General features: G+C 60.3%; 1 protein-coding gene across 1 annotated transcript; it reads left to right on the top strand.

The window, feature by feature from the left end:
- The first annotated feature begins 811 nt into the window (after positions 1–811).
- KLF15 (KLF transcription factor 15) lies at positions 812–15,073 on the top strand. The gene is made up of 3 exons (XM_058566554.1): positions 812–944; positions 5,250–6,341; positions 13,848–15,073. Exons 2-3 carry the CDS (start codon positions 5,275–5,277, stop codon positions 14,011–14,013), a joined length of 1,233 nt encoding a protein of 410 aa, XP_058422537.1. The 5' UTR covers positions 812–944; positions 5,250–5,274; the 3' UTR covers positions 14,014–15,073.
- Positions 15,074–18,732: the final 3,659 nt, after the last annotated feature.

Genomic DNA, 18,732 nt, shown 5'->3' with positions numbered 1-18,732 from the left:
TGGCACTCTCAGCTCACGTGTTTCTCTTGGGCAAAAGTCTCTCCGAGCCTCGCTCTTCCTATCTCTGAGTGGACGCAAACGCGCCCCGGGGTTGCTGCGGACTATGGCAGTTCTGTTTCGTAGACTGTGAAGTACTGCTTAGTCTTCACGAAGGTACCCCGGAGACGGGGGATCATTGGTTTGAGGCAGGGGTCAGCAAATCTCCTAAGACCGTCGGGAGGTCGCGGTGGCAGCGCAGCGAGCGCGCACTTTCCCGAGGGGAACTGTGATTGCTCAGCGGAAAGACCATACCGTATTTCTCCAACAATACCGTGTTTCCCCAAGGCAAGTCCCCTACTTTATCTGGGGCTCAATGGGAAACGCAGCGGCCCGTACTGGGTCGGAGCTGGGGGGGTGGGGGGCAGGTCTGGCCAGGACGGCCCCACGGCGCCGCCCCCATGTGGGCCGCACTTCGGGGCGATCTCAGGGCCTGCCGCCGGTCCCGAGGCCCGTCCCCCGGCCCTCACGCTGGGGACCGGCTCCGGAAGCGGACCCCCGCGGACGCCGCTGGCGCACGGCGAGGGCTGCGGCGCGGGGATGCGCCGAGGCGAGCGGCGGGCGGCCAGCCGGGGGCGCGCGGAGCTGGGCCGCCGGGGGCGGGGCCGGGCGGGCGGGGCGCGTGACGCGCGGCGCGGGCCAATGGGGCGCGCGCCCGGGGCCGAGCCTCCTGCGAGCCTTCGCGGCGCCCGCGGCGTCACGTGAGCCGCGGGGAGTGAGCGCCGGAGAGCGCGGCCACTGCTCCGCCGCAGCGACCCGCGGGCCAGCGGGCGAGCGAGCGAGCGCAGGACCCGCGGCTCGGCCCGCGGCCGCCGCCGGACCGGGAGCCGGGCCGCCGTCGCCAGCCCAGCCCGCGGGCCTCAGGACCGCCGGGGCCCGGCCGCCGGCCGGGCGTGCGCCAAGTTCAGGTGGGAGAGGCGCGGCGAGGCCGGACGCCTTGTGGACTCGGCCCCGGGCGCCCCGGGGGCCGGCCGGCTTCTGGGCGCGTGGCCGGGCGCCCGCGCCGCTGTCCCAGGCTCCGCGCGGGTGTCCGAGGAAATGTCGGAGGAGTGGGGTGAGCCCCTGCCAGGGGTCGGACAAGCCCGTGGGAGAGTGACCTCAGTTGCCCATCGGCACTTTCACGCGCAGGTCTGGGCCGCCACCTCGCCGGGCCCGCGTGTCCGTGTCCGCCTTGCGGGCCGGCCCTCCCATATGGTGGGCGCCCGGCGGGGCCTGGCGAGAGGAGCGGGCCGGCGAACGCGCGGCCGGGCCGGGGGAGGGGAGAGAGGGGCCTGTGCGGAGGGGTTACTGTCGGTCACCGTAGCCGCGGCCTCGGGGGGGGGGGGGGGAGGGGGGCGCGGGCCGAGGGCATGGTGCCCAGCGGGCAGCGCTCCAGGCCTCTACCGAGGGTCTGAGCGGCTGCCGGCGCCTTCCTTTCCCACGCACGTTCCCGCACACACGCGCGGGCGCCCACGCCGGTCCCACGCGCGAGTACGTCGCGGACAGCCTCCCGCACAGCCACCCCGGCCGCCGCGCACCACGCCCCGCACACGCAGTCACACGACAGGAACTCACACCCCTGCGCGCACACCCGCGCTGTTCACACGGCTCGCACTCCGACCCCCACGCAGTGCCCTGGCCCCCTCGACTGAACACAAGCAGAACGATGGCCGAGGGGTGGCGGCGGGGCAGGGGAGAGGCCACCTCGCCCGCCTTGGCCGTCTGATTCTCTTTTCCCTTCCCACTGTCGTGTTCCCCATGGAACTTCCCCTCCCCCCGTCCCCCCAGGGCACAGAAGGGCTGTTTTCTCCCCCGATTTCCGGGTGGTGACAAAAATCCCCAAATGCCTGGTTCGTGGAGAGCCCCCGCCGCCCTACAGGTGTGAGCACGCTGGGGCTCGGCGACTTTGGGGCCTGTGGGCGGTGCGGGGAGCGGAGACTTTTATTTTGAAGAGCGGCCCCCGCCCGCCACCCCCGTGATTTGCACGCTGACCCAATGGCAAGCCCTTGGCCGGCGCTCGGCTTGTTATCAATTACATGTTGTTCCTGCAGCCGCTGTGTTCCCGGGAGGATAAACAGCAGGCCTGGCCGGGCCGGGGGAGGGGGCGGAGTCCGGCTGCCGTCCGGGGACGGTGCCCGGAACAGCGAGTCCCCTCCCCCTGCACGCAGCCTGCGCCTCCGGCCGTGCCACGTGCTGCTGTGTTTCAGGGGCCGGAGCGGCTCCCGCCCTGGTGCGCCAGTCTCTAACGCCAGCGCCCCGGGCAGTACCAGAGCCCCTTCTGGGCTCTAAGTGCTGCCGCCCCGGCCGCTGAGCCCTGCATTAAGACCCTGCTGCCTGACCGACCGTTTTACTCCTGGTCTCATCTTCGCAGCACCCCCCTCCGCCCCGTCCCCCCTCCCCGGGTCCCCCGCAACCCCGTTAGGAAATTCTGCCAGGTCCTGCTTTAGCCTCTGGGGTACAGTGCTGGACTGAACAGTCAGAACAGCTTATATTCTGGTGGGGAGGTAGACAGAAAATAAGGTACACAAACACATAACCAAGATAGTTTCCCCACAGGGGCAACTGCTAGAAAGAATTAACGTGGGGTGATGTAACAGAGGGTGGTCAGGGGACGCCCCCACAAGGCGTGCCTTCTGAGCTGAGAGCTGAAGGCGTTCTGCATGGAGTGCTGGGGAAGAGGGACCCACAGAGAGGGAAGGCCAGGGCGGTGGCCTGAGGCCCAGGAAGCTGGTGAGCTTGGTGGACAGCGTGTGTGGAATGGAGCAGGTGGAGGTGAGGTCTGGAGAGATGGGCAGGGTCCAGGTGCCCGGCTCCTGGGGGAGCTTGGGTCACGTTTCCTTGGGAAGCTATTGGCGGTTTCCTCCCAGCGGCCCCTGCTGTGCCAACTTATTTCCCCCACTTGTTTTATATCATTTCATCTGGGAATATCTCAGTTAATCTCTCTAAAAGGTAAGGCCTCCTTTAAAAAGAATGTACCAACCGCAGTGCCATCATCACACTTAAAAAAATTAACAGTAATTCATTAATATCATGGAATATTCAGTTGGTGATCACATTTCAGGGGAGACTTTTAAGTGGACAGGACATGGCCCCTTCTGCCCCTTACTACCAGTCATGGCCTGTTCCCAAGTTCAGAGAGGCTGGAGTCCCCCTGATTCCTGAGCATCGCGGCAGAGGGGCAGAGAGACCACATGTTCACACCTTTGGAGGCCCATCTTAACGGCGGGTACTGACCAGTGCCTGCGTGTGTGTCAGCCCCATCGTAGTGCTCGTTGGACTCTTATAACAACCTGGGAACTGGGTGCTGTTGGCAGCATCCCCAGCCAGCAGACCAAGACACAGACACAGAGAGGTTGTGCTACTTGCCTGAGGTCGCCCAGCTGATAAGTTGCAGAGGCAGGAGCAGAGTCCCTTGCTCAGAGGGTGGGTGACAGGTGGGGGAGGTCTAGGGCTGAGTGTGAGTTCTGCCTGGCCTCATTGTCCTTCACAATTATCTGGCACTTTGCTACCTTCTCAGCACCTGATTTAGTGAGTAATTCATATTTTAAAACTCCCAATATTAAATCCTTAGCTTAGTGTTTAAAACCAAAAAGCCAAATATCCTGGCAGAACTGCCCCAGATGCAGACTAGCCGAGGGCATGCACCTTGCCTTAGTGTCCTGGAGCTCTGAGAAGCTTCCCAGGTGAGTGGGGAACTGAAGTCAGAGGTCCTGGGGGGCCTCAGCAGGACAGAGGCTTAGAGATCACTGAGGCGTGGAACAGATGGGGAAACTGAAATTTGGGGAGAGCAAAGGTTACAGCCCAGGGTTACAGCTGATGATGACCCTGGCCCTGAGAGGTCTCTGCCTGTGGCTGGGCCTGTTGACCATTGGGCAGTGCTGGGTCCCAGGCCCAAGAGTAGTCCTCGAGACAGAGCATGGGGATGGGTGCAGGGGTAATGCCAGGCAGCAGGAGTCTCTGGCTTCAAATGCGGAACATTCTCCTTTCCTGACCTCAGCACCCTGCTGTAGTTGCTGGGTGGGGACAAAGGTCCACAGGGATGGCCCCGTCACAGCTGGACACTGTTGACTCTCCTTGGACACCGGACCTAGCATGGCCTTCAGAGGACACAGCTCTTTCTCTTGTCTCTGTTGACATTCTCTGAGCCCCTCCTGGGCACCAGCTGCCACTTTGGGAGCTGGGGACACAGCGGAGCCCCAACAGCCCAGCCTGCCCTCATGGAGCACCTGGTCTAGTGGGGAGATGGGAGTGAGCTGGGCCTTCCCAGGTGGTGAGTGCTCCAGGGGTGCAGGCCAAGGAGTCTTATCTCCAGTCCCACTAGGTGGTTGTGACATCAAATGAGGCGACAGCCATGCATGTGCCTATGCTGGCCCCACTTCTGCATGAGTTATTACTGTGGGGTGGGGCCTGTCCGCCCAGGTGGCCGTCCCTGCCTCTCTCATTTCACAGAAGAGGCGGCTGAGGCTAAGAGGCTGGAGTGTGAATGAGCTGCCCCCCCTTTCTGCCCCCCATCCTGCAGGAGGTCAGGCACCTATGGGTTTTTAATTTTTTGCCACAAACTTAGCTTGCCAAATTGAAATACAGGCTTCCCGGTTAAATTTGAATGTCGGATAGAGCAATTTTTTAGTATGAGCACGTCCAATATTTGGGACATACTTTTGTTAAAATTTGTTTGTTTTTTAAAATCTGAAATTCATATTTAACTGGGCAGCCTGTATTTTTATTGCCAATCTGGCAACCCTACCCAAGCCGTAACAACATGGAGGTCAGAGGGCGAATGGCTGGTCTCCTACCCGCTCCAGTGACTCAACAGGAATGAAGTAGAGGTCAGGAGCCCTTGGAGATGCAGCGACTTTGATCAACTGGAGGGGGTCCCCCGAGTTTGGCCATTCCGGGGTACAGAGAGCCTCCTCACATACACACTTTCTCACTCACACTTAGTCGTTCACAGAACCATGCATGTTCTTTCCCAGAATCATTCTGGAAAATCTGTTTGAAATGAAAGTGCCCTGGGTTGTGCAATGGGCTTGGAGAGGGCTCTTTTGCAAACAGGTGGTGCAATTTCGGAAAACACTCTTGCAGACAGAGTGCTCCCTTGGGGTGGGATGGAGGCAGGATCCAGGCATTTGGCCGTGGGAGGCTGTGGGCCGGCAGTGGAGAGGGAGCCGCAGGCCCACGGGGTGGCAGGTGAGCACATTGTCCTCCTGACCAGGCTCCCTCTTTCTTCTCCTCAGCCGCCACCGGCACAGCCAGGCCAGCATGGTGGACCACTTGCTTCCAGTGGACGAGACATTCTCGGCGCTGAAATGCCCAGTTGGTTATCTGGGCAGTAGGCTGGCCGGTGGCCGAGCGTACCACATGCTGCCCTCACCCCTCTCAGAGGACGACAGCGACGCCTCCAGCCTCTGCTCCTGCGCCAGCCCTGACTCGCAAGTCCTCTGCTCCTGCTACAGCGGTGGCCCGAGCCCTGAAGGCCAGGACAGCATCTTGGACTTTCTGCTGTCCCAGGCCACGCTGGGTGGTGGTGGCGGCATTGGGGCCAGCAGTGGCCCCGCGGCCTGGGGGGCCTGCTGGAGGGCTCCAGCGCCTGTGAAGGGGGAGCATTTCTGCTTCTCTGAGTTTCCTGTGGGCGACCCCGATGATGTTCCGAGGCCCTTTCAGCCCACCCTGGAGGAGATTGAAGAGTTTCTGGAGGAGAACATGGAGCCGCGGGTCAAGGAGGCCCCAGAGAGCAACAGCAAGGACTTGGAGGCCTGTGGCCAGCTCTCGGCCGGGCCGCACAGGAGCCACCTCCATCCTGGGCCCGGGAGAGAGCGCTGTGCTGCCCCACCAGGTGGTGCTGGGGCAGGTGGCAGCCAGGGCCCAGGTGGGGGGCCGGCACCTGACGGCCCCATCCCTGTGCTGCTGCAGATCCAGCCTGTGCAGGTGAAGCAGGAATCGGGCACGGAGCCCGCCTCCCCTGGGCAGGCCCAGGAGAGTGTCAAGGTGGCCCAGTTCCTGGTCAACATCCAGGGGCAGACCTTCGCGCTCGTGCCCCAGGTAGTGCCCTCCTCCAACTTGAACCTGCCCTCCAAGTTCGTGCGCATCGCCCCCGTGCCCATCGCCGCCAAGCCTATTGGGTCGGGAGCCCTGGGCCCCGGCCCCACTGGCCTCCTCATGGGCCAGAAGTTCCCTAAGAACCCAGCAGCAGAACTCATCAAAATGCACAAATGTACTTTCCCCGGCTGCAGCAAGATGTATACCAAAAGCAGCCACCTCAAGGCCCACCTGCGCCGGCACACGGGCGAGAAGCCCTTCGCCTGCACCTGGCCGGGCTGCGGCTGGAGGTCAGTATGACGGGTGGCGGGCCGGGCGGCGCAGGAGGCCGCTGGTCTCTGCTGCCCTGGGTGTGCGGCCCAGGCCACGTTCTTTGCCATTAGACGAGGCTGATTAGGAAGGGGAGAGGGGGCTAGCAGGGGGCAGGGCCAGAGCTGGCACAGCTGCCCAGAGGTTTCCTTGTCCCTCCTGATCACTAAAGCCAGAAACCAACTGGTCTCCAGTTTCCTAATGACCGGGTAAGGCTTGCTGCGCCGTGCTGAGAGAGGGCTGCAGAAGGGCTCTCAGAGCAGGAATGAGGACAGCTGAGGGATGGAGCGCGGGCGGCGTGCCCCCTCCCTCCACGCCTCACAGCAGCCCCACGGTAAGTACCGACTCCCATCTTACAGCTGAGCAAACAGGCTCAGACCGGTTGAGTCACTTGCCCAAGGTCACACCACTTAGTAAATGGCATTTGAACCCAGGGGTCGGATCAGAGAAGTCATATCCTGCAAAAGGCTGCTTACCCAGCCGGAGGGACTAACTTTTTTATAGACGTCCTTGGACACATGGGCTGGGCTCCCAGTGGGGACCTGGAGGTGTGTTTGCAAAGCCACAGGCTGGGGTGCTGATGCACAGGTGGGGGACTGCTTCCCAGCTCTCCACTCTGTGGCACAGTGGGGGAAACTAGCTCTCAAAGGGTCTTGGGCAGGTTACCCAGCCCTGGGCAGCAGAGCTGGATGGGGACCCCGTGGATCCCCGACGACCCCAGGTGCTGCTCACTGTCTTCAGGAGGGTGTGTCTACCTTTTCCGGAAGCTCAGGCAGCAGGCCAGGAGCCCAGTCCCCCTGGGGTGCCGTGGCCAGCTCTTCCCAGTCTAGGCCGACCACTCTGTAGGAGTGTCTGGCCTGCCTGGGAGGGTGCCGTGTGCTCCTGGCACATTCCCCCTCTGTGTGTGTGAGCGTTTGTGAGAGAGCAACGTGGCACGCCCGTCCGTGTGCAGAAGCTGACCTTGCGCCTGTAGCTGTGTGTGCACAAGTGTATGCATCCTGCTTTCTTCAGGTGTCTCTGTGTGCTGCGTGACCATGCGTGTTTGTACACATGCACGTTGCATGTGTTTGTGCTCCTTGTGTGTGTGTGGACGTGCCTGTGGGTGTGGCACGTGGGGAGCAGTTTGCTGCTTTTGTTTTCCTGACCAGACTCTCTTCTGAGAACTGTGAGACTTGGCCCCGGGGGGAGGTGCTAGCTGCCGGTGTCCTGGCTGGCTGATGCTGGGGCGTGGATGGAAGCTGTGACTGGAATGTTAGATGTGACACTGGTGGCCCCTTTCTGTGGGGCGCTGAGCTGGCCAGAGAAGGGACATTTCCCAAACAGTGTCTGGGTTATGGAGGCCTTTCTTGAGTGAGGGCGCCGCTTCTCCCATCACCTCACTACCCTGAAGGCGTCCTTTAGATCTACAGGGCCTTGTGAGAGTCGGTGCTCCAGCCACGCAGTGCTGAGTGTCAGTGCCAGGGCTGGCCACCTCTCTGAGGCTCCTGTCACAGTTTGCTGTGTGGGCCCCTGGGCGACAGGCACACTTGCAGGGCAGCTTATGGGGCCTGATGCAGTGGTGGGTGGTCAGAGCTTGGGGGGCCAATGAGGCAGAAGGGAGGAGCATGGTGACACCTTGGGTGGGGGGCAGCTGGCGGCAGGGGTCAGGAGCCCCAGCCCTTGTCTGCCTCCAACTTGCTGTGTGCCCTGGGGGTGGTCCCCCCTGGCCGAGCCTCAGTTTCCTCATCTAAGTGGAGGGCCTGCTCCCTGCCTCTCCCCACCAGGGCCAGGCTTGCAGGCGTGGTCAGCAGCGCCCCCTCCTCGTCGGTGTACTGTCACCCTCAGACAAGGTCAGAGTCTGAGAAGGGACCGGCAAGGTGTTTTGCCCTGCCTCGTTGCAGGCAGTGCCCCATCTCAGAGGTGCCCCCAGACTCACAGGGACTCCTCTTGGATGGATTCTCCTTGGTGTGGGCAGGGCTGCAGAGAGATTGGGGAACCTGCTCGGCAGAGCATAGATCTGGCTCTTGTGATGGGCTCACCTCCCCTGGCGCAGTCCCCTGGCCACTGCTGACAGTTGGCGAGTGGCCCCTCCAATCAAGGTGAGGCTGGGTGGGGCCACAGGGAGGAAGGGTGTGGTCCTTGGTCAAGGCTGCCCACTTGACCCACTCCCCCAGGAGGAGGGGACCTGCTTTCTTCCCAGCTGTCCCAGAGAACAGATGGGACCCTCAGCCCACAGTGTCTCTTAGGGAGGCAGATCTCAGTCCCCGACACAGTGGCCTCAGGAGGTAGTGAGTTCCCCATGGCAGGAGGTGTGCAAGCAAGAGTGGGGTTTGTGGAGAGGATTCAGTTCTGCCACTGAGCTCTGTCACTGGTCTTCTTGCCCAGGACACACTTGGCAGGGGAAGGCAGGGTGAGGTCACTATGGAGCCAACCCGGGAGCCATCGCTGCCCTCAGCCACTCCTAGGGCTTCCAAAGGGCCTCCCCCGTTTCTCCCAAGGTCCCCTCAAGTAGGGTCTGGCCTTTGTGGGCTCACACGTGGCAGAGGCACCATCTGACTGGGAGCCGAGGACGCCTGCCTCTCGGGAGGGCTGTTTCTCTGAGCATGTGGGAGTCCCTGGTTGGCCTAGAGGGGTCCTGTGCCCATGAAGATGTACACATGATACGTGTGTCCCTTAAACGTGGCCATAGCCTTCAACCGAGGGTTAGAGGCTGGTGGGAGCTCTGGCACCTCAGGTGGGGGCACAGGCTGGGCTTTGGGGCAGCTCCGCCTGGACAGGACAGGGGAGGTAGTGATGATGACTATGACATGTCGTAGTTACTGACCACGTGCTGCATACTAGGCACTATTCTAAGGTTCTCAGAGGTGGATCCCCTCAGCACAGCCCGCACTTGCTTGCATGCATTCTGCCATGGGGAATTCATTGCTTCGTAAGGCTACTGTAGCTGTTAGGTGTACTCTGGTCCACTTAAATTCCTGTCCAAGTTTCTCATTCTGGCCCACAGACCTGCATGATCTGCTTGCCGGCCTCCCCTCTGTGCCCTCTGCCTGCAGCTCTTCCCCACGATGGTGGCTGTGGTGGGTCTTGCGATGCTCTCGGCTCTGTTCTGCACACATCATGTGCATGAACGACACTCCATAAAGTGTGGGCACCAATCTGCATTTTACAGAGGGGGAAACTGAGGCCTAGATAGTTCAAGTCACATGCCCACAGGGCCAGAGCTAGTGAGTGTGGCCCTGCGTGCACCCTGAGCGGGTGCCTCAGCCCCGCTCTGACCCACCAATGGTCTTCCACCCGGAGACGCCTGCAGCCACGTGGCTGGCCTCTCCCTCCTCCCTGTCCCTGTGCGCCTGGTGTCTTCTCGCCCCACGAGTCCATCAGCTGTGTCAGGCATTACACGTATGGGCTGGGGAGAAGAGTTAACAACAGCAACACCGGTACTAGCCGCTCCTAACACGGCTGGGCGCGCTGTGGGCACTCCAGGCAGAGTGACCCAGTTACCATCCTCATAAGTCCATGAGGTCGGCACCAGGTTGTCCCCATTTTACAGAGGAGGAAATTGAGGCACAGAGCAGCTAAGTAAGTTCTTGATGGTCACACAGCTGGTAAGTGGCAGAGCCAGGAGTTCAGCCCAGGCTGCCTGCCCCCCCTCCACTGTCACACTTGGGACCTCTCTGCGGCCCCCTCTGCACACTTCCAGTGGGGGTGGTCTGCTTGAGTGGTGGGAGGACCTCTGTTTCCACCTGTGGCTGGGCCTGGTCTTTGGGGTGGCACCCTGCACGCTCGCCTGCCTCCCCGTATGGGAGGCTCACCAGTCCCAAGGGCACCTCTCTTCTTCCTGGAGGCCCTGGTGTCTAGTTTGCTTTTCCTCCTGCCGGGTCAGTTGTGGCCCTGGTGCCATGTCCCTTGTCCGACCCTGTGCACCTTTGTGTAATGAACGGTGTCCCCCAAGGTTGCCACTTGCCCAGGTAACCAACCCCACTTCCTTCTGCTTTTGGTCCTGAACCCAGTATTCCCTGTCCCTTCCCCTGTTGTGACATGGCCCGGCACCTTGACGGGCTGAGACCAGACTTTCTCTGCCCGATCTAACCGTCTGGGAAGTGACTGTTTGCCTGCCTTCCTAGAAGTTTCCTTGCTTCGCTCTCGGACACAGGCCTTCTTTGTTCCCTGCAGCAGAACGTCCTGTTCCGGAATGGCCAAGCCGTTCCGTCCAGAAGGAACCCCCTCCTGCCACAGCTACTGTGAATATTAATAACTTGCAGCAGCCTGTGTGGCAGGTACTGTTATCATCCACAGTGGACACAGGAGGCCCAGAAAAGGGAGTCACAGGTCTGAGGCCACAGAGCCAGGAGGAGGCGGGGCCAGGATTCAAACCCAGTGGTCCGGCTGCTGGCCTGCTCTCTGGGCCCCTGCGTCACTGCTGCCCCTATTTGATGAGGCGTTCTCTGACTCCATCCTCGCAGTGAGCAGAGCCCGCAAGTGTTGTTGGGCAGGTTGTGTACTGGGCAACTCTAGGGCGTGCCATGCCCATTGCAGTCCTTAAGACTTGACTATTTATGATAATGGCTTTCTTGCTGATAGAAGGAGTGCCTTTGCCCCACGGTGCTGTGTGTGCCAGGGGTAGTGCAGACGCCACAGGTCCCAGGAGAGTCCCCTGGACCTTGTGCTTCCTGTCCTGTACCTTGGCCACGTGGATCGTGGTGCTGACTCACAGCTCAGGCCCGTGCCACGCTCCTTGCAGGTAGTAAGAGCTCCCAGTTGTTGAACGGGTGACATGTGCCAGGCACTGCACTAAAGGCTCGCTGCCTTTTACAGTCCTCCCAGTCCTCCGAGGTAGCTCTTTCATTCTCCCTGTCTCCACGTGGGGAAACTGAGGCGCAGAGAGCTTGGTGACTTGTGTAGGTTGCTGAGCTAGGAGGTGGCAGAGCTCACTGCCTGCAGGGCTGCATCTTAGCCTCCTGGCCCCCCGCCCCTGTGGTCCCCAGGCCTCTTCGGTGGCTGCTCTTTGGGAGCATGTGGGTGAGGGTGTGAGGTCGGGGTCTTCTGAGAGCTCATTTCCCAGGGCTGGGCCTCTCAGGTCACCAGACCCTGCGTTGGAGGAGCAGGTGGAGACAGCTTGTTCTCAGGTCTGGCTCTCCCTGGGCTGCTTGTCCTTCTCAGGGTGTCCCTGTGACGAGAGGGCTGCTATGGCCCTCTGTTACCACCTTTGGCCTCTGAGACAAGTTCCAGAAGGCTGGCAGGAGTCCCTAGGTCTTCACTGGATGAGTGAGGAAACTCAGGCAGGGTGATTTGTGAGTTTGCTCAGGACCACTCAGGGCTCCCGGTGGGCTGGGGACCTGAGCCGATCCTGTGGTCTCGCCTCTTTGTGACCCTGGCAAGCCCCTTGGCCTCTTTGAGCCCTTGCTGTGGTCTAGTCAGTCTGTTGGGGCTGATTCTGGCTCCCTGGCCAGGAAGGTGCCAGGTGACCCCAGTGCTTGGTGCCCGGGAAGACTTTGGTGTCACTGGTGGCATTGTTTCTGTAGCTTTCTGCTTGCCTCTGGCCTGGGCAGGTCCACCTGCTCAGCAGCTGTGTGCCCCGTGCCTGCTGGGGGCAGGTGGCCCAGGCCTGGGAACACGGGGCCAGGCCCTGGCTGTCCGGGTGCACTGATGTCACCTCCTCACCAGCACCAGCGGCACACACCACCCAGCCTGGCTCTGTGGAGGAGCCAGGCCTGCTGTGGGCACCAGGGCAGGCAGGACCCTGTGCTCTGACCCCAGCTGCTCTGTCTTGCCGGTGGCTCTCTGCCAGCCCCTCTTCCCTCTGAGCCTCAGTTTCATCATCTGGCAGATGGCTCAGTGGGCTTCTTTTCTTCTGAAGATGTGCTGAGAGCACTGCTCTGGGTGTGCGGTGGAGTGCCAGCCCCCAGTGCAGAAACCTGGCCGCTGTCAGGTGGCAGGGTGCTGGGCACTGTCCTCTCCGCCTCCAGGCCAGGCTCCTCGTCTGGCGCTCAGGCCCTCCTGCGCCGTCTGAGCCTTCCCCAGGGCTGCTTCTGCTTCTTGGCAGGCTGTGGGTCAAGACCTCCACCCACAGGGTCAGACCAGAGGGGGGCCACCACCCCTACCCATCGGCTGGGGTGGGGTACGTGTTCCGGGGGCCCCCTGACCTGCCTCTTGCTGTGTGGCCCCAGGTCCATGCGTGTGCATGTGCGTATGTTCACTGATGTGCACATATGTGTCTGTGAGTGCATGCACATGTCTATGCGGTGCACCATAGTTGTGACGGGTACGTGTGGTGTGTGTGTGCGTGTGTGTACACACGTGCATGCATGGCATGTGCACGTGTACGTGTGTGCGTGCGTGCACTTGGACTTGAGAGGACTGCCCGTGTGGCAGCTCCTCATCCTCCTGTGGGTGCTTGCTGTATCCACTCTTGCATGTAAATGCACTTACTGGGCACCTACCGTGCACCAGGCACTGGGCTGGTCGTGAGGGGGGATCACAGGGAACCAGACAGATGGGTCTTTTCTCATGGAGCTGATTGTCTAGTGGCACAAACTGACGTTCATCAAAAAGCTGAAAACTAATTAAAAATTGCAACAACAGAGGCAGGGGCCAGGAAAGAGAGGTGCGTAGTGCTGTGGGAGCCTAGAATGGGATGCAGTCGTGGAGGGCTTTCCTGAGGAAGTGACATTTGAGCTGAGCTCTAAGCTGAGCTCTGGGTAGGAAGGGAGCAAGGAGAAGAGGGTAGGGAAGAGCATTCCAGATAGAAGGAACAGTATGTGCAAATGTCCTGTGGTAGGAGGGCCTAAGGACAGGGCACTGTAAGTAGAGCACAGAGGAGTCTGCATGTGAGAGGAGTGGGGTCTCATTGCCAGGACCAGGGTCATGGGGTGGGAGTGCCTCAGATCTCTGAAGTCAGTGACAGCAGTCTGAGCCCGGGGCCCGGCTCAGGTCCTTCAGCTCTCCCATTATCAGCTGCTCCTTCCCAGTGGCCTCTGGGCTGGGGGAGCACTTCCTCCCAGGCAGGCCAAGGCCAAGAAAGGAAGATGTCAGGGAACCATCGAAACTCTTAGAAGTACCTCACAGGGGTGCAGTTTTGTTTGGGGACATCTTAGGGGGCCCCACTTTCAGGAAAGCACAGTCCAGGAGTGCGGTGGGCTCAAGTCTGAGGCCTGCGCTTCCACTGTGATGGCGGCCAGAGCGGGGAGCCAGGACCTGCCTGCCGTGCTGGGGAGACAGCTCTCCGGCCTCGGCTCCCCTCTGGATGGGCTCCCAGTGCAGACCTTCACAGGAGCCCCAAGGTCTGGGGCGCAGCTGCAGTCAGGGCAGGGGCCCGTGTCCACGGGCTGCTCTGGTGGTCTTGAGAGCACTGAGAAGATTCACCAGCCGCTCTCTCAGCCCCGCTGTGCGGCACGTGCCTTTCATTTGCGGTTCTTGCCGTCCTAGGGTTGGCGGGGCCCTGGGCGCTGGGGACACGTCCTTTGGTGTGTGAAGAACGGCGGGGCCTCGCTGACCGCCGTGTCCCGCAGGTTCTCCCGCTCGGACGAGCTGTCGCGGCACCGGCGCTCGCACTCGGGCGTGAAGCCCTACCAGTGCCCCGTGTGCGAGAAGAAGTTCGCGCGGAGCGACCACCTCTCCAAGCACGTCAAGGTGCACCGCTTCCCCCGGGGCCGCTCGGGGCGCACCGGGAACTGAGAGCCCCGCCCGCCCGCCCCGTGCTTCTGTAGCAATAATTTATTTGCCTCCTTCAGAGGACGTGACGATGTCACCAAGCCACCTTCTGAAGCCCGGGGGGCAGGAAGACAGGGCCTTGCCTGGGAGGCGTGGATGCAGAGCCCCCACCCGCTGCCTGTCCCGGGAAGACCCGGAGCGCCGGCGCCCCGGGGCTGGGGAGGCCGGCCCGCTGCCTTCCTGCCTTGCCTTCGCGGCAGCGGCTGCTGGGGCCTGGCTCTTCTCCCACTGGGCTCCCCACCTGGGCCAAGGCCAGCACTTTATTGCTCGGAAAGAAGAAATGTGTGGTTTTGAAATGTCAGTTCCCAGAGGGAGCCATGCTGGGAAGAAGGAAGTAGGCCAGAAGTCTAGGGCTGCACTGTGATGGGAGGGTGGCCCTGTCCACGATGCCTGGGTGGGCCTGACTGCCCGAAGGTGTGGCTGGGTGGTCAGGGGCTGCAGGACCTGGCCTCCCGGTGGGTGCAAAATTGGAGTGAAAAGCCCCTTTTCTGGGGGGGCTGGCAGTGCATGTGCTCAAGTTGAAATGTGCTGGGCAGAGCGACATGCATGCTAGCCCAGAGCGTCTGCACACAGCGTGGCCCATCCCTCATCCTACTTCCAAACAAATCCAGACACCAGCCTCCAGGTCACCTTCGGGGGAGAGGAGAGCAGGCTGCGTTGTGTGTAGAAGAACTAGATAGAACCTCCCAGTCCTGATTTAGAAATGCATTCCTTATTTTGTCTAGAAATTAATATCAAATGAACTAGCTTGTTTTGGCAGGTTTATTTCACATCCTATGAATGTATGTAAATAAACTGTACATAGGTACATCAACGTGAAATATCTTTTAATAACATACCAACATTTGTGTAAATTTGAAATTAAAAATCTATAAAGCTGGTGTACATATGTTACAATTATATATATTTTCTTTGGTCCTTCATAAAAATATATTTACTTTGCCAATAAAAAGAAAAAAGAACTCAATAACTTGATGGCATTCATTGTGCTGTTTTCCTCTGCTCTGCCAGGAAATGCAGGTGGTTCTGGGGGCTGAGTCTCTGTGTCTGCATTTGCAGCATTCATGGGGCCTTGGTTTGTACCCAGAGGGATACAAAGGCCCCCTTGGGGTCCAGCCTCTGGTCCAGGGGTGCAGGGTGCCCACACAGCCAGCTTCTGGGTTTCTGCTCATTCCTGTTTCCCAGAGGGCTCCCCCTCCTCTCTACAGAAACCACATCCAAGCCCTATCCCAGTGTCACCTATGGGAAGGCCCCGCTTCCCACCAGGCCAGGCCTGCCCTGCGTGGATCACTTCTCTGGTTGACTGTTGAAGCCCTGGCTCGGCACTTCCTGCCCTCTGTGCAGTCCATCAAGCATCTATTGTGCACCCACTGCATGCACTGCATGCTGGGAGAGCAGATCGTCTCCCCTCGTGGACACCCCCTAGGAAATGGCGTGTTATTCCCCACCTGCACAGGCGATTGTGAATGGCGGAGGTGAGACTTGGAGAGGCCAGTGTATGGCCGCTGCCTCCACCCGCCCCAGCTGCTCTCAGCTCTGGGGACACAAGTCCTCCCGAACTGCCCCGGATGCTTGGGATCTCCCCCCTGCACTTGCACAGGGGAGGTCTGGACCCATCCACGTGTCCTGAATGGGCTGGGAGCTGGGGGCAGTGGGTACCAGAAAGCAAGGAGGGGCTGTGAGCTAGCCAGGGCCTCAACAAGGTGGCCAGACTCAGGCAGGGAGGCCAGACTTGGCAGCCACCTCGACGGGGCTGCCCTGGTTCTCCTGTCCCCGTGCAGTGAGAGGGGAGGACCTTCCAGAGGTGGTCTTTCCCCAGGAGCGTGAGGCATGTCGGGGCGAGCGTTTCTCAGGGACACCCTTGGAGATCTGGAGGCAGCTGGTGACGCACCCATGGATTTCCAGCGGAGACATGTCTAAGCGAGGTGTGTGTGGGAGTGTGTGTGTGTGCTCGTGTGTGGAGAGAGAGACGTGCATCTCCCAGGTGAAGGCCATTGTCCCGCTGACTTGGGAACTGTCCTCTACGGCCATCTGTCCTGTTCGGTGGGAGCTGGCAGACATGGAGCTTCCTTGTGTGCCTAGCACACAGCATGGGTAATTGGAGAATGGACAGTCCTTCCTGACCGGCCCTGGTCTTGGGGAAGGGACTCAGCCCTGTGACTTCTGCCCTTTGCCCCTGACTGGATGTACCTTCTGTGGCCAAACATGCTCTGGGGAAGTGAGGCATTGATTTCCAGGCACGTTGACGTAGTCTTTCCTCAGCCATAAACAAGCAATGTAGCCCAGATAAAAGGGACACCAGAGGTCAGGAGGTCACACTAGAGGAGGAATAAACCTGTGAGCACGTGTACCTGCAGTGCAGACACCAACCCAGGACATTGCTCCCCTCATCTCAGCGCATGTCCCCAACTGCCCACTACCTCTGAGGCCGCAGCACCCCGCTGACCTGTCTGGCCGAGGTAGGCTGGCCATGTGTGGGGGTGGTCTCAGTTGTCACGCTAGGTCAGAGCTTCCAGACTCCTCGCCTGATGCAAAGTGTGTTCGCACCTTGTCCTGCACTTGTCCTGTGTGGGCAGCACAGCCCAGGGCTCTGCTTCCTGGATGTCTCTGCTGAGAGACCTGGGGTCTCTCAGGAGGCTGTGGGGGCAGCACAGTCAGGTGAGCAGGGGCATGGAGGGAGGGGCGTGCAGTGAAGACGACTCCCTCTTGATCCTCGCTCCACCCCTCTGGGCGCGTTTCTTAAACCTCTCTGGATTTCAGCTTCTTCCCCCTGCGCAAAGGACATGCGAGTCCCCAGGGGGCCGCCTGGTGGTAAATGGTAAGTGAGAGAGCCCATGCGACTTTGAACAACAGCAAGGACCATTTTCCGGGCGTGAGTCTGTTTCCCAGCCACGTGGAGAGCCTGGGGACACAGGGCCTCCGTTCTGCTGCAGCCAGTGCCAGCGCCACCACGCGGGACCCTTGCAAGCAGTCCTGTTGAGGCACCTGCCTTGTCCCCTGCCCCTGGGAGACCCCCATGCCACCAACTTTGTCACCCTTTGGGACTTCTGTGGCTGGACGGGGAGTGTTAGTCTTGGCCCGAAAGCTGAGGAAGCAGATGGAGACCTAAGCCAATGTGCCCACAGTTGTTTGTAAGGGGAGGAATCTGGAAGGTTGCAGGACAGAAATCTAGCTGTAACAACTCCCTGGCCAATACCCCGCCCCCAAGGCACGCAGAGGGAGGGAAGTACCATTTGCTGAGCGCTGGACCAGGCAGGGTATGGGTTAGGCTGCCACAACAAAGAAGCCCCCAAGCACTGTGGCGTACACGAGGGAGGGGTTTATTTTTCTCTGTTTAAACAGTCTGAAAGTAAGCAGTCCGGGCTGACACAGCGGCTCCAGCGTGGGGCACCCAGGCTCCTCTCCCGTTGCCCTCCAGGCCTGAGGGTGCTGGGCCAGCCCGTGGAAAGCAGGCGAGGGGCTGTGTGTTCCCTCTGTCCGCGCAGGGGCGCCGGCTGGGATTTGCATGAGCCGTCCATTCACGTTCCATTGGCCAGAACCTAGTCACACAGCCTCATCTGCTGCAAGGAAAGCTGGAAAATGCAGCCTTCAGCTGGAGGTTCTGGGCACAGCTGAAATGTGGGGGTTCTATTACAGGAGAAAGAGGGGGAGAGGAGGAGCTGTCTGCTACCCAGCCTGTGCTGTCCACGCAGCGGCCGTTTCCCCTTCCAGACCCCGCAGATCGGTGTCTGCACAGCACTGCTCCATCATAGTGGGGCCTGGTGGGTTCAGCTCACCCCTGGCCTTGTCCATTCTCAGAGTGGGTGTCACTGACAGGGATGGGACCAATGGTCAGGTGTCCAGGGACAGCAGGGTGTCATGAGGGGAAACCCTGTGGGAACAGAGGAACTAAGATGCTCTGGTTGACAAGCCAAGGCTGCAAATGACAGAGTCCTGATGCATACGGACAAAGCAAAGCAAACCAAACCCTCATGAAGTCACCAGTGTCTACTCCTGAATGGGGCCAGGGTCTGTAGACATGCCGTGCGAGTGGGGGCAGAAGCAGAAAGGCCTGGGTCAGGGCTTCTAAGGAATTGCAGCTTTCCTTATGCTCCGTTGGTTCAAAGGCCTGATGTGTATCAAAGGCCTGATGTGTATCAAAGGCCTGGGCAGTGGGTACCAGGAGAGACTGCTGGAAAGGGGAGGTTAATCTGCACACTGTCCATGTGACAGGGGGCTTTGAACGTCACATAAGGGCACTGAGCGTGGGGGCTGGTCAGTCCTCTCTGTGTCCAAACGGATCTTGCTTTATTTGAGGGTAGGCAAATCGTTCGATGAAAACGAACGCTGTGGGCTGTTAGAAAGACTTCAGATGGAGGCACAAGGAGCAGCACTGAGGAGACTCGAAGGAAGCGCACACCTCAGCCATCCACTGCGGGATCAGAGGGCGTCTCGGAAATGTCCTTCTACTGTCCACAGCTGAAAAGTGGCCCTGGCTCCTGGGAGGCCACAAAGGCAGCTGCGGCCGAAATAGAAGAGCAACGAGATGGGCTGCAGAGAGGGACGGAGGGGATGAGGGATGTCGCCAGGGGACAAAAATGGCAACAGCAGAATTAACATCTGCCTGGAGATGGCAGGAAGGGGAAGGGGGCTTCTGAGCGCTGCCCTGGAGGACAAACCCACAGCAGTCTTCCAGACCCTGGT

This window comes from Diceros bicornis, chromosome 2 (assembly GCF_020826845.1).
Source record: "Diceros bicornis minor isolate mBicDic1 chromosome 2, mDicBic1.mat.cur, whole genome shotgun sequence".
In the NCBI taxonomy this organism is placed as follows: Eukaryota; Metazoa; Chordata; class Mammalia; order Perissodactyla; family Rhinocerotidae; genus Diceros; species Diceros bicornis.
The sequence above is the reverse complement of the archived record's forward strand: the minus strand, read 5'-3'. Positions and strand labels throughout refer to the sequence as shown.

Excerpts from the sequence above, each read along its gene's own strand:
- KLF15 (XM_058566554.1), top strand. The coding sequence starts at position 5,275 with ATGGTGGACCACTTGCTTCCAGTGGACGAGACATTCTCGGCGCTGAAA. Across the intron at positions 6,342-13,847 it reads TGGCCGGGCTGCGGCTGGAG|GTTCTCCCGCTCGGACGAGC; the intron begins GTCAGTATGACG and ends CGTGTCCCGCAG.